The 17,508-nt window shown below is 38.9% G+C and overlaps 2 protein-coding genes across 2 annotated transcripts; both read left to right on the top strand.

Annotated features, from left to right (window-relative positions):
• The first annotated feature begins 1,848 nt into the window (after positions 1 to 1,848).
• LOC307079026 (cytosolic sulfotransferase 3-like) lies at positions 1,849 to 4,925 on the top strand. The gene is made up of 9 exons (XM_079741083.1): positions 1,849 to 1,872; positions 1,964 to 2,075; positions 2,197 to 2,335; positions 2,418 to 2,549; positions 2,634 to 2,734; positions 3,035 to 3,161; positions 3,262 to 3,359; positions 3,526 to 3,700; positions 3,769 to 4,925. Exons 2-9 carry the CDS (start codon positions 2,061 to 2,063, stop codon positions 3,879 to 3,881), a joined length of 900 nt encoding a protein of 299 aa, XP_079597209.1. The 5' UTR covers positions 1,849 to 1,872; positions 1,964 to 2,060; the 3' UTR covers positions 3,882 to 4,925.
• A 3,215-nt stretch (positions 4,926 to 8,140) lies between these two features.
• On the top strand, positions 8,141 to 10,932 carry LOC307079626 (uncharacterized protein). The gene is made up of 6 exons (XM_079742066.1): positions 8,141 to 8,349; positions 9,128 to 9,256; positions 9,373 to 9,566; positions 9,866 to 10,013; positions 10,116 to 10,320; positions 10,816 to 10,932. Exons 1-6 carry the CDS (start codon positions 8,188 to 8,190, stop codon positions 10,866 to 10,868), a joined length of 891 nt encoding a protein of 296 aa, XP_079598192.1. The 5' UTR covers positions 8,141 to 8,187; the 3' UTR covers positions 10,869 to 10,932.
• The last annotated feature ends 6,576 nt before the right edge of the window (positions 10,933 to 17,508 follow it).

Below are 17,508 nucleotides of genomic sequence, written 5' to 3'. Positions count from 1 at the left end.
AGGAGGACGTCGCTCGCAATGAATGGAATCTTGCCAAGGTTGTCGAAGCACATGAGGACGATGATGGACTGGTACGGAAAGTGACAGTGCAAGTTGGAGAACGGAAGTTAGGAAAAAAGGGTGAACGTCTCAATCAACCATCCATCGTTCAAAGACCTATTCAGAAGTTAGTGGTTCTAGTGAAGAGTAGCGAATAAGGGAAGAAAGGTCAGATATTGATTAGATGTGTCCTTTCTAAGTTAAAGGTAGTCGTTATACTGTGGTTCATTTTCAAATGAGTATTCTTAAGTGTTGGGAGGTGAATTATATTGATTATCTGTGTTGTTGAATTGTTGTAACATTGAATTGTTGTTGAAAACAGTGATTATGGTCACATGGTTCATTTTCAAATGTCAGAATGTTATGGGAATAACAGACCAGAGCTTGGAAATTACCATTAATGAAGAGTGTAAATGTATTTCACATCTCCATTTGTGTTATTGAAGGTAATTTGGTGGGAGTGTAGCTGCCGCTCGAAATACGGCAATGTGTTACTATGGCAACACCGGAAGTTAGTGTACAATTATTTGATTTCTAACTGTTATTTTATTATTTTTATTTTATTACGTTATATAAGTTAATAATGAAAACTAAATGCAGTGTAGTTCATGGTTCTGCTGTTAAAATTGAAATGTTCAAAACAAATTGATGGAGAGGTCACTTCCTGGTCAAAGTTAGATATGAACAGGAAATAGTCAGTGAGAGCGGGAGAGGGAGAGCGGGAGAGAGAGAGGGAGACGAGAGAGGACTGTGTACTACTGGCTAAGCAGGCGTGTACGGTAATTATTCTCAATATTGTGACTTATGTACCCATGTATTGGAAACCAATCTGTGAAAATAATGTATGTGAAATGTGTTTTTATTTTGCTGCAGTTTTCACGGTGGTCCGTAACTTTTGAGAGAATAAAGTGGTTGTGGACATCAGTAAGAGGCGAACATCGTTTTTAACCAGGATAGATACAGTTAACAAAGCCCATTTTGTAGTTAAATTGGATATTTATCACACAACTTGATGCATGTCAAGACTTGAATGTGTCAGCAGGCTTTTATTAGTGCTTATCACTCAAGGCTAAAGTACAGGGTGTGTTTTTTAACTGATTGTATTGTAAAGTTAAGCATTCTGTGTTTACACGCCACCTTGTATCCTCCTTGTGTGAGGCAAGCAGTTGGAATTCTTGAATGTTAAATGTCCTGGTTGCTTCGGCCCACCATTTGCAATGACCTGGCTCAGTGGGGAAAATGGGACATATTTAAATGTTTCTATGCAGTAAGATTTCAGAATTATCAGACTGCCTATCACAGCCACTATCCTCGCAAAGAATTTGAACAGCCTTCCTCAGTTTCTTAGTCTGTGAGCATGCGCAGTGGCAATTTAACACAGAACCATAACTTGTAGATTGTTCCTTAAGGAAAAAAACAAGGCCATAATTGACCATCATAAAATGACCCCCTGGGATACCAAAGTGTATTAAGAAGCTGGTTCTCCGTCTGTGGTACACCCTTTGTAAGGAATATTATGTTTTTTGAAGCCTTATTGATAACATTAATAATAATAATAACTATAGAAATGTTTTATTTTAATCTTTATTTTAGCTTTGCTTTGATTTGGTTGGTTTATCTAGCTATTTGTTAACCAGTGTTATCTGTCCACCCCATTTATTATCATAAAGCCTGGCATGAAGGGAACAGTAGGGGCAGTCGACTCAACATCTGCTGCTTGTCTCCTGGAAGTCGCGACCCCCTGATGCATAGATCTGCTTGGGGAATATGCAGGAAGGTTTGGACAATAGACAAAAGTCTTCTGGAGAGGGGTGGAAACCGTTTGGCCCAAAAGTAATAGAAAGACGTATTTCATGTTATGGTCATAATTCCTATCTCTATCAGCCTGTCAAACGTTAATGCAGTTATTGTGGTCACATGACAGTTGTGTAACCCAAAGAGAGGAAGGAAGGGATTTCAACGGGACATAGAAGTGGAAAACAAGGGGCTTGCAACACTGCCAGAAAAGTTAGGGGGAAGAAATGGCAGCTGACAAGGTAATGTTTGGATTGAATGTTTCAGGTCTTTTCCGAATCCTCCCAGAGAGTTGTCTTTAACAAAAGTATCATGTTCAAAATGCATTTATCCATTTATTTGTTTTGTTGATCTTTATTTCAGACAATGATGCCGACTAGGCCAAATCTATTTGATTTCCATGGAGTCTCAATGACTCATTATTTCACGGACAACTGGGAGAAAATTCAAAACTTCCAAGCCAGACCAGATGATATCCTGATTGCAACATACCCCAAAGCAGGTTTGTGGACTAGAAATCGAGATCTGAGATTTTGAGAGTGGTAATTACAAGGTTTAGTAATGTTTTTTTTCGTTTTTTTCAGGAACTACATGGGTCTCCTACATTCTTGATCTTCTGTATTTTTCTCAGACACAGCCAGATCGTCAGACATCCACCCCTATTCATGATAGAGTACCTTTCCTGGAGATTACGTCGATTCCAAACCATCCTTCTGGTTAGATTGTGAATATTTTCCAGTTCACTCATTTAATGAAAAATGAAATGCATTTAAACATTTCACACACGTCTTACCATTCAGGAACCGATCTGGCAGACAATCTTGATACTTCTCCTCGTCTCATCAAAACTCACCTGCCGGTCCAGATGGTTCCCAAGTCCTTTTGGGAACAGAAATGCAGGGTACAGTACTCATTTAAAATATAAATGGGCACACATGAAACAACATGCAAAAACAGTTTATAGTGCTGCACAAATTGGGGAACATGACTTAAGTAATTTTTTTTTACTTAAATAGCAGTATTGTGTAATATGAATATAAGTAGTTTTATTATTTAAATCTGCAATACTTACTTTTACATTTACGTCACGTGTATATGTATCTTTGTATTTAGTTTTGAAAGATACCTTTGCCAATAAATACTGAACAAATACTGATAGCGTTCTTAGTGCACAGTCCTAATGGGGGTTCTCTCTGTGCAGGTAGTGTATGTGGCCCGTAATGCTAAAGACAATGCAGTGTCTTATTTCCACTTTGACCGCATGAATGTTGTCCAAGCCGAGCCAGGAGACTGGAACAGCTACCTACAGAGATTCATGGACGGAAAGAGTCTGTGCCTCAAAATAAACCTAATCAACAGAATAGGCCTTATTATTCCTCTGCTTCACCCTCACTATAAGTTATCTGATGGATTCCTCTCTGGTTTTAGTGGTTTTTGGATCCTGGTTTGATCATGTGACTGGCTGGTGGAAGAAGAAACAGTCCCATCCTGAAATCCACTACATGTTCTTTGAAGATATGGTTGAGGTAAGTAGTGTTTGTGTAAGAGCAGCAGTTCTTAACCAGGGGTCTGTGTTACCAAGGGGTACTTGGAAAGATGAAGCATACACTAATATGACCAATACACCCAGGGTTTATAGGGTTAAAGTGTGTGTGTGTGTGTGTGTGTGTGTGTTTGATTGTTTCTGCACAGGACACTGGACGAGAGATAAACAAGCTGTGCTCCTTTCTTGGTTTGACCTCGACAACCAAAGAGAAGGATCAAATCAATAATCTAGTGCAGTTTGATAATATGAAGAAGAACGACATGGCCAACTATTCAACTGTGAAAGCTATGGACTTTAAGATCTCTCCCTTCATGAGAAAAGGTAATTTAGATAACGGAAATGATGAAAGTTTATGTCCTTACTTTTGTCTGACACATTGTATTTCACAGGGAAGGTTGGTGACTGGAAAAACCACTTCACCGTAGCCCAGAATGAACAGTTTGATGAAGACTATAAGAAGAAGATGAAGAATACCACGCTGCAGTTCCGCACTGTAGTCTGAAGTCTGGCCAGGCTAATCTGGCATCATGATTAAACCTGAGTGGCTGAGGGAATATGTAGGATCTCTCTACAAGGACGTAGATTTAGTGTTTTGCTGGTCTTTTTCCCTAATGCTATCCATAAACCAAATAATAGTCTTTATTATTAATAATAGTTTTTATTATGACGGAAGTCATGTAATTTGAAATAGTAATTAATCGTGAAATTATGATTTGAGTTAAATCAGCAGGTGTATATTTTTATGTTAGAATTTAAATGTATTACATAGAATACATATTTTCAAAATGAATGGGATATCTCTGCAAACCGAAGTGGAAAACCAACCGATGTAATGAGATGTTTCTTGGAAAATGGTTGCATGTGGCACCTTTGTGTTACTTCTGTAATTACAGACTAGCTCAGTTTCAAAAGTATCGAACTAGAAAGTTTCTCAAGAGTGGAACATATCCATCAATAATTTCATTCATGTTTCTTTTTTACTTTCTGTAAGTAGAAAGTGATTCTTGTTAACGGCATCAAAAATAAAGGCTGAAATACATGCCTATTCCCCTGCCACCCCCACCATCTTATTTGACCCTCTTCTACGTCACATAAACACATTTAGTTTAATTTGGACCCTTTAAAAACATAAACCCATAAACTTGGAAAACCGCTCATTCTGCAGTTACTTTTTTTTTTTTGCGCGTCTTTTTTTGTTACTTCTTTTGTTAACAGCCAACTGTCCCTGCCTGGGGTCAATACAGTTGTATCTTATCTTATCTAATCTTATGAAGTTGAATTTACAGTTGTGTTCATCACATTTGCAAAGATCCAACCTCAGAGCCACTCACGACAGACCACGGATCCTAGCAGAGCTGCCTTCCTTTATTTATCATTCAACCTAAAATATTTAATATGTTCTAAAAAAGAACGTTATTTTATGATCGGTGGTATAACAACGTTATTGTACTAGTGCAGGGGTCAGGAGCCCGAGGTTCTCGAGCTGGAGGCCCCTCCCCTGTGGCTCCTTGATACGCCAGTGTAATATTTTTAAAACTAATGTTTAATGAATGTATCCTTCTATATTCTTCAATCTAAAAATTTGTTTGAAAAAAATAAAATAATTATGAATTAATAAACAATGAATTTCTCAACTGTATCTGAAGGTTGTTATGGCAACTAGGTGCTGGCTTGCGCACGACAGTCATCCAGGTCTTATGGATACTTTAATAACATAAGCCCATACACTTGGAATACAGCTCATTTTGCACTTTTCCTCCCTTTATTTTTGTATATATATTATGCACTGTATATAATACTTATTTACAATATGTAGGCCTATGTAAATATATAGGAAAGAATTGATCAACTGTTCAAATGTATCTGACGGTTGCTATGGCTACTAGGTGCTGGCTCGCTCATGCCTGACAATAACAGTTATAGCTTTGTCACAATACACGACAAAGTAATCAGATTACTGTACTGTTCACACAACAAGTTCAAATAAACTTGGTGAGGCCACTGCAGAACTTTGTTTAAATGCAACCATACATTAAGGGAATGTATGAGCAGCAACACCGGACAAGAAACAGAGACACAGAAACATCTTTGTCATCGAAAGACAAACCGCTAGCTTTCCTGTTATTTTTCCAACACTCCTATTAGAGAAGAATTTAACATGTACAACAACCAGGTTGGCTGTGATAGCCCATTTGCACACATTACATTCTTAAGTATATTCTACATGGGGAGGGGTTCCTCTTTCACGGACGCCGCCATGGTTCTACAGTAGCCAAGAATGGACAAACGGCTTGAGATCGAACGAGTAAAAGAAAAAATAATCAGGCTTAGAGTTTTAGGGGTGCGGCGTGCTATCCCCATGACTATAAATACCCTTTGTGATTATCTTTAGGAATTTCATGAATCTATCAAATATTTTCATCACTAGACACTTGGCTACTTGATGCTGTCGTAGGCAATTACACCATTTTGTGATTTATATATAAATTACTCTCTTCTCACAAATACATTTCAATGCACAAACAAATGGATATCGGTATGTATAAATGTAAAATAAATCCATTAACAAAAATAACTTTCACAAACACATTTCTGATCCACACACATATGTGTCTTGTTTTAAATAAATGTAATATAAATCCATAAATATATGAATTACAAAACTATTTGCAATTTTCATCGAATATGTATTTGGATGTTGTAACATTTATCTACAAACTGTTAAACTTGAATTAACAAGGCACTTTCCATTAGTGAACTTGTTTGCATTTGCGTGTGAACTGGTGGATTTTTGAGACTCTCCTGACGTGGCTGGATTCACAAATGCATTTTTTTCAACAAGGAACTCTCTGTAGCCAATCAGATGCCTCCGCCGTTTTCAGCCAATCACATGACTGCAGTCCCGACCCCTGAAGAATAGAGTGGCGAAGTCATGCCCCTTCCGGTAGAGCCCATGGGACCTATGAGATCGAAAAATGTGAATGGGCTTCAATGGAGAGAGAGTAATTATTTTCTGGTCCCAGTCTTTATATGCCCTGGATTACACATATGTTGTTTGGGCAAAAGAGGTAGCTATTTAATCAATTTATCCCTGGAGATACCTTCACAGCTTGCAAAGTCAAGCTAACAAACCAGCAGGCAACCGGTCGTCTACTAAGATAAATATACGGTATATATAATTACGCTGTGCATATACAAATACATTTCAGGTTATAATAATAATAATTATAATAATAATAATAGATCAGTTTTTTATAGAGCTTTTCTAAGTAATCAAAGACACTTTACAAATAAGAAAGGAATACATACAGACAGTACAGACAATCAAACAAAAGGGAAAAAAATAAACACTACAACAATAGGCAACACATTAAGAGAGCGGGAGAGAGTGGAAGATGGTGGAGGATGATTTGTCAAATGTTGTAGGTGGTCTTGAAGAGATAGGTTTTAAGTTGACACTCGAATGAACAGAGTGTATCAGAGTTTCGGATGGCCAGAGGGAGGGAGTTCCAGAGGTGAGGGGAGATACTTGGTCTTGGTGATGGAGGTGAGACAGTTGGCATCAGCGGAGCGTAGGTGGCGAGTGGGGGAGTGGCGATGGAGGAGATCTGCTATGTACGAGGGTGCAAAGCTGTTTAGCACTTTGTAGGTGGTGAGGAGAATCTTGAAATTGATGCGTTGTTTTATTGGAAGCCAATGAAGTTGACGGAGGATGGGAGTAATGTGTTCTCTGGAGGGGGAGTTAGTAAGCAGTCGGGCAGCAGAGTTTTGAACACGTTGCAATTGTTGAAGAATAGTGGAGGGGAGGCCATACAGAATGCTATTGCAATAGTCGAGTCTGCAAGTGATGAAGGCATGGATTAGTGTTTCGTGATGATGTGACCTAGTGGGAGCATGTAGAGGATGAAGAGGATGGGGCCAAGCATCGAGCCTTGTGAGACAGGGATGGTGTGGGATTTGTGGTTGTTGATGGAGATAATCTTTCAGACAGGTAGGAGGTGAACCAGGAGAGGGTGGAGTCAGTGATGCCAATGGATTGCAGACGGCTGAGGAGGATGGAGTGATTGACGGTGTCAAAGGCAGCACTGAGGTCGAGGAGGAGGAGAATGGTGAGGGAGCTGGAGTCAGAGGAGAGCAGGAGGTCGTTGGTGACTTTAAGTAGGGCTGTTTCAGTACTGTGGTGGGTTCAGAAGCCGGATTGGAATGTTTCGTATAGGTTATTGGAGAGGAGGTATTGCTTGAGTTGTGTTGCGACGGCTCTTTCCAGTAGTTTTGAGAGGAATGTGAGGTTGGAGATGGGTCTGAAGTTGTTGGGGTCGTCGGAGTCAAGGCCAGGTTTTTTTTAAGGAGGGGGTTGAGAACAGCAAGCTTAAGAGGTGGGTCCGTGTACTTTGCGGCCAATGGATTTTCGTTTTGAAATGAGAAAACCAAAATCGGGAAACGAGCTGTTTCCCGATTACCATATAGAGATAGGAAAACAAAAATCCGAAAATGACCCATTTTCCGAATTTTGTTTTGATAATAGAAAACGGAAAACGGTAAAACGACCAGTTATCTGATTTTCTTTGATGTGCTTATACATGGACATCGGGAATTAAAATACTGCGTGGAAATCTTCTTTCTCAATTTTGCGAAGATTTTTGTGTTGTGACCCGGAAGCTATCAGTAGTTGGCGGTGTATTTAATTTGGAGCCAAGCTATCAGTAGTTGGCGGTGTATTTAATTTGGAGCCAGACATCCTTGAGACGCACCTCAAAATGGCATTGCACGAATATGCAGGTTTTATTTCAGAACACCGAAATAATGGAATGTCCTGTGGGGATATCGCCACTGCGTTATGCACCCAGTTTGGAACTACACGGGGGTTTTCCGAGAGGAATGTGCGGAGGTGGTGTGCTGAGCAGGGGCTTGTCAGGGACTTCTGCCCTGATAGTCAACTTGAAGTTGAAGTCGCTGAAGGTATTCTCGAGGTAGGTTTTTTTTTATCATCCACCTTTCACGATTACCGCTTTTGTTAAACATACAAAGGAATGCTACTCTTACATAAAAAGCTGACCACAGTTATATGCAAAGTCGGGCATCTGACTGGTGCTAATGCAATTTTTGGATTTAATTCATAAACACGTTGGTTGTTAATCAACAGAAAATATTTCTGTATTTTTAAAAAATGCACGTCTTAATCACATTATTATCAAATGTAACATTTAGTATAAAATTTACATTTAAACTAAGATGATTTATTATTTATAATTAAATATATATATTTAAGCAATATAGTAGGCTGCGAGTGGGGTAGGTAAGGGATATTCCCACGGGTGGTGTTTGGCCGTAGGTAACAGCAGGTAACAATATCCCTTACCTACCCCACTCGCACGAGTACTATATTGCTTTTATAAAACAATTTTATATTCAACCAATTAACATTTCAACACGAAGTTATGATTTAAAAAATGTTAATTTCACCATTGTTTCTCCGCAACAAAAAATAGTTCCAGTCAACGTCTTGGTTTGGAATTACAAGAACTAACAGTTATCATCAACGCGCTTTAGAATGTTTCATCGCAGAGTGATTTATTATTAGCTGTGAAAGTCCGAGTTGGGATGTCCTGGGATATTCCAACTCATGGAACGTCTCTCGTCCAATCAGAAACAGCTTAATAACTCGATAGAACCCAATTGTTTTATAATATGTATATATATTATATATGCTAAACATCATACCTACCCCCCCCCCCCCCCCCCCCCCAGACTGGATCGTCTTTTGGTCGAAAAATGATGACTGGATATCTATCCGCAAAAGGGGTTAAAGCTTCTGAAGGCAGAGTGGGCAATGTGTTGAGAAGTATTCATCAACCCTACCACATTGCAAGACAGCAGGTAAGGTCAAATAGCATTGTGTTTTCTACATTTCAATAGAACATACGTGTTGAGATTCTAATCATACGAATGAAAGATTATTGAGTTTTTATTATAATGTAATTCTTATATTTTAGGGTGCCCGGAATCTGAACCCCATACCCTACAATGCAGAATACATGGGTCACAAGCTGCACGTAGATCAGAATGAGAAGCTTGTTATGTTTGGAGTGACTCATGTTATGGCTATCGATGGTTTCAGCAAGAAGGTGGTCGGTCACTCCACCATGCCAATAAAGAACAACATCGTGATTTATGAGGAAGTGTACCGGTAAATTAACTTCACAGACTTTGTAAGGTGGAACCCAAAGTTGTCTCCTTAGGAGGACCCAGACTTGAACAAGTACATTAAAAAAGGTTAAAACCTAGATTTGTAATATGGAAATAATTAATTTGGAAAAAACAAAAAACTTTTTCCCTCTTCCAGTTTCTTAGTTCATTTTCCAGTTTTACTATGATTGATATCATTCCATTTTTGACAAAAAAATGTAATTGTCACTTTAGCTGGCCATGGCTAAGAGACTGATGCTGTTTATGTATATTTTATGTTTGTCGGTGATTTATCTTCAGGCCTGCTGTTCTTTCCTATGGACTATGGGACCAGGTCAGAGTTGACTGTGGGAAAGAATTCTATCTGGCTTTATTCATCCAGGAAAAACTGGCAGAACATCGACACAATACTCAAAGGCAGCCCTACCTTCAGACACCTTCTACAAGGGTAAAATAAATGTGTTGTTAAAAATGAATCCTGGTTTCTTGCCATTGAGGCGTATTTCTATTGAGGGCAGGCAGACTGACACTATCCTTATAACCTGCACAGAACCATGTGATAGAGAGAATGTGGTCGGAGGTGAATGCTCGAGTCAACTACCCTTTGAAGACAGCTCTGGTACAGCTGGTGGACCAGGAGGAACTGGACATGGAGGACAACACATCCAGGTATTGTGTGTCAAACCTGACATGCCAGCTGGCTAGGATTGGCATCACAAATGTCGTACAGGCATGGAATGCACACAGGATCCCAGGTATGATTAATTTCATTTTACTGGCTGTATTACAGGCATAACTTGCTAATAAAGCAGTGTAAATTAATTTTGATGTTCTATTGTAGAGTTCAATCTGAAATGGATTCACAAATGTGTAGCTCAAATTGCAACACTGCAAATCCAGTACTTACTGTAGAGGGGCAGATTCAATTAGTAAAACATGTTATTAGTTAGAATCAAGTTTTTTGGACGTTGACCATGTTCTTGCTATTTTAGATGACTTCTACAGGTTTGGAGTTGAATGTAAATGAATACATGCTCAAAGCACAGACATTCATCTTTAATTTGAGGGCATTTACATTGGGTGAATTTTGTAGGAATGACCCCAATCTGAATGAAGCTTAGTCATTATTGTCAACTCCAATATGCTGTGAAAGACAACTAAAATTACAAGTCAAAACATCATTGGCAAAATGATTACCTCCCCACAAGTGTAACCCCTTTAATCTCACTACTCACTTTACTGTCTTGCAGGAAGGGGAATACCAAACGAACTGGCTAAAGAAGGGTGTCCTGCAAAACTTTGAGGACCTTCTGCCAGTCGGTGCAGTTGCAGCTGACCTGTATCAGCAGGAAATGGGATCAGCCTTGAAAAGAGAATCCATTTTTTGAAGTGATCCTTTCCCCTCTGAAGAAGCCCAACAATGGACTGAAACTGAGTTTGGTTCTCTCTTTGATTTGCTATCCCTCTACCAAAATGTGGTTAACCATAACTATGGCCCTTTTAAAAATGCAGTGAGGTCTCTGATTGATATCACCTCAAGACATGTGCGACCTGTTACACAGTGACCTGCAATGGTCAATGAAGAAGCAGTATACCAAAAATAACATTTTATTACAACAATGATAAAGTGGAGGTGTCTTTTTTTTCTTCTTTTTTAAAACGGTCACACACAATATAAACATTACAACAAACATCTTTCTGGTCATGTACCCATAATAACATCCAACAAACAAACTGAGGTAGTTCCAGTAATGTAAACATAACAAACAATAACAAACAATTATCTATCAAATCTATTCAATTATTCTCTCCTTGAAAACTGACAAGGCAGCAGAGAGACCCTTCACTTCATGTATTTTATTTTCAAAGTCTCCTGCCCTGCATTTCAAGCAGTGGTCTGATGTGACTAACCACAGCTCCACACAGGTACGACATCCAATTATCGATCCACAGCATGTGGCGAACATGGGATCTGCCATTACAGCTGCAAGGTTAAAAAAATATATATTATAAATTGATGCAGAAAATAACATTTAATTGTTAGTTGCAATATAGAAGGAAATTAACTGTAAGCAATCAGAAGTGTGTTCTATCGCCGAGTGAATGTTGAAGATGGCGATGAACACCCGTGACAGCTGGTCAGCGCAGCGCTTGAGGGTGGCAGGCGGCTATGTTTTGTACTGTAGAATGGCCTACTGTTACATATCTTACACGTACCTTTACACACAAGACATGCAAAGGCTTCCTTTAAGGGCTGCAAACCGACATTTGCCATGATCTCCTCCTTTTGAGACTTGGCCAGCTGAGACAGCTGGTTGATTGAATTAGTGACCTCTTGGAGACTCCCAGCGGCTTGCTTCAGCTGGTCAACACGTCCAAGGACCTCCTGCAGGCTTGAATCTCCATCCCTTCGACTTAAATGTATGAACAGAAAAGAGGATTAAAGATTTTTTTCAAATGGTGCATATGAACAAATGTTTGAATATCTTTCTGAATATTTTATAAATCTTTATTTTACTCTGTAAAAGCGTCAACCTATGAGACATTGTTGTCATATAATTGAATCATAATGACTTCATTCATGATCATCACTCAAAAAAGCAGACCAAATTAAGTTCAAATAATAATTATTCTTCCACTCTACTTTCTTTTCTTTTTCCTTTCTTAACTTTTGCATTACACTGGTATTTCCTTCAGGAAGTTTTAGTTCATATGAATTTGCCTACAGATCAAATGTTGTATTACCTTGTTTTAGCTCTTCTCCAATTCTGAAACTCCACAAAGTCACTTTCAGGCACAGCATATATTTTTCTTGAGTTCTGTTTCCAGAACTGGGAACCTAAGAAGTCAGAAAACATTAACTTTACTTCTGTTTTTAAAAGGGGTCATTGACTTTTTGGGGTATTTCACACGGTTCCTTACGGTCACCGAATAGGGTATGTAACATTGGTTGGGCTGTAAACAAACACGTGTTATTTATTTGAATGAAACACAGTCAGGGACATGAAATAACGTTAGCCACATTGCCAATAAACTAAACCATCACATCTACCGATAATAGAAACAGGGAGGATACGTTAGCAACAACATAATACTACAGCTTGCGGTTTTAATGAACAAAGGGTCAGAACAGCACCTTTTCAGCTACATCTTCTTAGCAAATCCTGCTTTACATACCTACCGGTTTTTAATTATGAGATTTGCATATGAAAGAAGTGTCAATGGACTTTAAGGGTTCATTGTATGTACATTTTACCCACTGAACTGTCGTTCACTCAACTGTGACAAGGTAAATTTGTTTTTTGCAATCAATGACTCCTTTAAAATCAACATTAAGGTTTATTAGAAACCACAAATTAGAAGCAAGTTTCTGATCATACAACTTACTTCTTGTGCCCTCAGAGTCCATTATTTCGTTTCCTTGGGTGTCCGTCAAGATAATAGGCTCATCAGAGCCCACGGCATCTTGAACTTTGGCTGAAATTCGTTCAACGCAGGCCTCAGCTTCCAAAAAGCGCACAACTACTGTCCTGGAAGGACTGAGTTTCTCATTAACAATTTCTGCCAGATGGATTGACCTGGGGATAAATCAGACCGTCTTAAAATCACACCTATGGGCCTAAAATGATATTTATATATTAAAGGACGAGATTTTAGCAGCAGAGATCAGTTACATATTTAACAAGTAACCTTTGGAATGATCTTCCCTGGAACAAGCTAGCTCCACTAGCTCCTGGACGTCCAGCTCGTGGTGGTGGTGTTTCAGTGGAAAAACCAGACGCAGAAAAAGATGTGGCAGAAGCAGAAGCCGGTGAGGGTCGGCACATGAACCCAAAAGCAGGAGCACCAGCAGCGGGTGGAAGGTGCTCTGCATCGCCGTGGACCTCATAATGACTGCGATTAGTTAGATTAATTATTGAAAAATGGCCTGCTGGCTCTGGAAATATTGCCGTGTTGGAGTCGTCCGTGATATAAAGACTGCTGCAACTGACCTGTTTAATAGAATTAAATGAAAAATACCATAAAGGATTAAAAAACATTGTAATTAAATAGTACAAAGACTAATGCTAATCCCGTGTTTCCATAACAAATATACATCACAGGTCAACATACTTAAAACAATTCATATATATATATATATTAGGGCTGGGAAATGATTAAAAAAAAAAGTGTGGATTAATCTGTGGATTAATCATGATTTATCACATATTACCGATTTTCTCTGTATATTAATTATGACAAAAGACGGATATATACATTTAACATGTTTTCTTTTTTCATTAATGAAAAACTAAAACAATGGTGCTGCAACTCAGCAGTTCTTTAATAATAATTATAATAATAATTTTATTTGTAACGCACTCTTCATTAGTTTGTTCAGAAGAATCTCAGAGCGCCAAGTCTTTAGCAGTTCTCTTTGCTTTTCCATATGGAACATTAATATATCATCATCCCAAAAAGAATTCGGGATTTTTAGCTATTGTTTGGTTGAATACAAATGTTTCTTATCTTTTCAAATCAAACAGAAATGATTTGGGCTTCTTAGCCATTGTTTTAGTGGATGGTTGAAAATGTCTCTTTATTGTCAAACAACCATTGACCACACCATGACACAATCTAGTCTTCCTTTCGCCAGCTGGTGTGGCAAACTACCTTGTTCACATTCCCTGACAGTAAAGCTGACGGCTTCTTTAGCACCATGTGTCCTGTGACTGACAAGTGACAACAACGTCTTTCACACGGCATCGTGGATGAAGGAGTGGCTAGATATTTGCCAGCCCTGGCAGTTAGATATTTAGCGAACTATGCTAACTAATCAATCTAGTTGAGAGAACATCCCTAAACAGTTATGTCATGTCAACTATTATTATTACCACTACTAGTACATCACTAGTCTCTCCAACAAATGAGTTAATGTTAAAATCAAAATGTTAATGTTACCGTTTGTAAAATTGCATGTGGGAAGTCAAAAAACTATTTTGCGCTCAAAAAATAGCCGCGGCTATGCTAACATTAACTCATTCTACCTGTCGTAGAATGACATGCCACCAAGCTAAGGCGCTGTGAACTGTGTGAGCATTTTTTTTGCAATGGATAAAAGTGTCAATTATAAGTTGAAAAGTAACATCACCTGAAAAATCCTGCAAATTTTGTCTGCAGACATGTCCTCTTGCTTCATAGTCAGCCGTTTGGGTCCGCGAAACAATATGAAGCTCTCCATTTCCATTCCTTGCTTAATTAAATGTAACGGTTAAGCTTGTGAGAGCAACTTCCGGGTCACAACACAAAATCTTCGCAAAATTGAGAAAGAAGATTTCCACGCAGTATTTTAATTCCCGATGTCCATGTTTAAGCACATCAAAGAAAATCAGATAACTGGTCGTTTTACCGTTTTCCGTTTTCTATTATCAAAACAAAATTCGGAAAATGGGTCATTTTCGGATTTTTGTTTTCTTATCTCTATATGGTAATCGGGAAACAGCTCGTTTCCCGATTTTGGTTTTCTCATTTCAAAACGAAAATCCATTGGCCGCAAAGTACACGGACCGAGGTGAATGAATCCTTATGGATCATAAAGGGCCTCTGATAAAATATAGACAGTTGAAAATTCAAAAGAGGTAGCTATTTAATCAACTTACCTCAGAAGTAACTCGGCGGCCAGCAATGGAAATGAATGATGTCCAACGCCTTAGAATGGATGTTTGGAACTATGTGAGGCTCCATACCCCGGAAGTACGCGCTACAACAGAGTCCAATAGAAGTGGTTAAAGGCTGTAGAGAAAACAAAAAAGCTGTGTTCGAAATCGTTCCCTATTCACTCACTCACTATTCCCTATATAGTGTTCATAATATAGTGTACTATATAGGGCGTTCCAATTCAGATCGGGCGAAAATAAGTGTACAGAAAGGACCCGGATGGTGTGCACAAAACAGTCAAATCGCGAAGTGTGAATCGATGTACACTTTTCGTACTCAACGGCAGTCACATTAACTACGTAGCGGAAGAGGGCGGAGCCAAGCTGGGCCAAAGTCGGCGCATTTTCCACATAGCCTGCATTAATAAAGTCATTTTGTAGTTTATATAGCTTTTATAGCTTTTTTATATATCGCTAGGCGTAAAGAGTTCACTGTTCAAGGCGGGATGTTAATTGCGGGGGAGGAGCCGCGGCGGCAGTCGTGATCGTAATTTCCGGTTAGTGCACCACGGAGTATTCGATTTGGAACAACACTGACGTCTGCAAATTAGCGCACTTAGTGAGTGCGGATAGTGTGCTACGTTTAAGTGTACTCATAGAAGAATCACGAGGAATGCTGGAGGTTGTATTGATGTTGAATGTTACGTTTCCTTGATCAAGGTTTTTTTTTAAATTAATTTTGAATGTTACATTTTCTATGTTAAATCCCAAATAAATTTTGACATTTCTAAACGAAAGCCGGAGGCTCCATCATTAAATGTATTCGGTTTCGCGGTTATTCAGCTTCTTCTCCGGAAAAACACGACTGCATTGCATTGTGGTATACGGGAGTAACACATAGGAAACATCGTACTACACTCAAATTTTGGGTAGTTTAAGTCCACTATAGAGTGCATGAAATAAACCACTGAGAATTGGACCACTACAAAATGGCAAAAATTATAGTGCACTATATCCGTGATAGGGAACGATTTCGAACACAGCAAAAGGCTACATGTCTCGTATGTGATGTCACGCTCCCTGCAACTGGCGTGGACAAGACCAACAATCTCCCCATCAGCATAACTGAAACTCTCCACATGTCCCGACTTATAATGATTTTCACCTCTTTCGATGCTTTTATCCTCTTGGAAAAAAGCGGTGAAGTGGAGCAGAGAGATCGCCATGTCTGTAGTACCGGAGTTCCGAGTGCGGGCAGTGACGTATATCATTCGCGTTGGGAGCAGCGAAGAGCTGTAGTTCACAAAGCGGCCTCACACAGAACCTAACATTATCAAACTTCTTCACGAAAATGTTTAGTTTTCTTTGCATGAAAAATGATCATTTAAATCTACAAACAACATTTGTGTAATCCAGGGCATATAAAGACTGGGACCAGAAAATAATTACTTTCTCTCAATTGAAACCCATTTATATTTTTCGATCTCATAGGTCCCATGGGCTCTACCGGAAAGGGCGTGACTTCGCCACTCTATTATGGAATAAATAGGGCATTAAATAAATGTGGAATTATTAAATAAATGCGGCATTTAATAAATAAATGTGGCATTATGAAAAAAAGGTTACCTGAAACAAATAAAATAAGTCATTTTGAAAAACGTCCTTGTGAAAATAAAAATGAATCTCGCTAGAAAGGTTATGAAAACGCATTTTAATGCAAAGAAATCATTTTAAATATAGCATTTTCAACTTGGAATAAAACCAATATACACGTTTTTAGGGGCAGATAGAACCATGCGTGACTTTTTGCTGTTTCTCCGACCACTCGATAGAGGGCGCTGTTCCAGCAAAGGCTCATATGGACAAACAACCTATTTAGTGGGGGGAATTAAGCACATTTTCGCGCAAATTTTTTTAAAAGGGCCAAATTTGGCAAAGACGTAGCTCAGGTCATACTGAAATGATTCAGTTAGGGCGACGGAGCCAGTGACCCTTGGGGCCAAGATGGCGGCCAAATCAAATATGGCCGCTGCCTGAAAAGGGTTCCGGTGTGAGTACCAAATGTGTTCGGCTGCCAGATCGGTTCGGGGGTCCTGGATGCGCAATAATGACGCACTTCCTGTAAACGCTGTCATTAAATGCGCATGCGCATACTAAACATGTCAGCGTTACTAGTACTGTACTGTATTAACGATCTCCTTTTCTTTTCTAATCTATGAATAAAAGAGGCGTTTTTATGTGACTAAACACGCCACAAACTATTCGAAGCAGCATACTTGAGAAATAAAACAAAATAACTACAGCCAA

The sequence above is a fragment of the Pollachius pollachius genome, assembly GCF_949987615.1.
Source record: "Pollachius pollachius genome assembly, chromosome: 8".
Classification (NCBI taxonomy): domain Eukaryota; kingdom Metazoa; phylum Chordata; class Actinopteri; order Gadiformes; family Gadidae; genus Pollachius; species Pollachius pollachius.
This window is presented reverse-complemented; position numbering and strand designations above follow the sequence as displayed.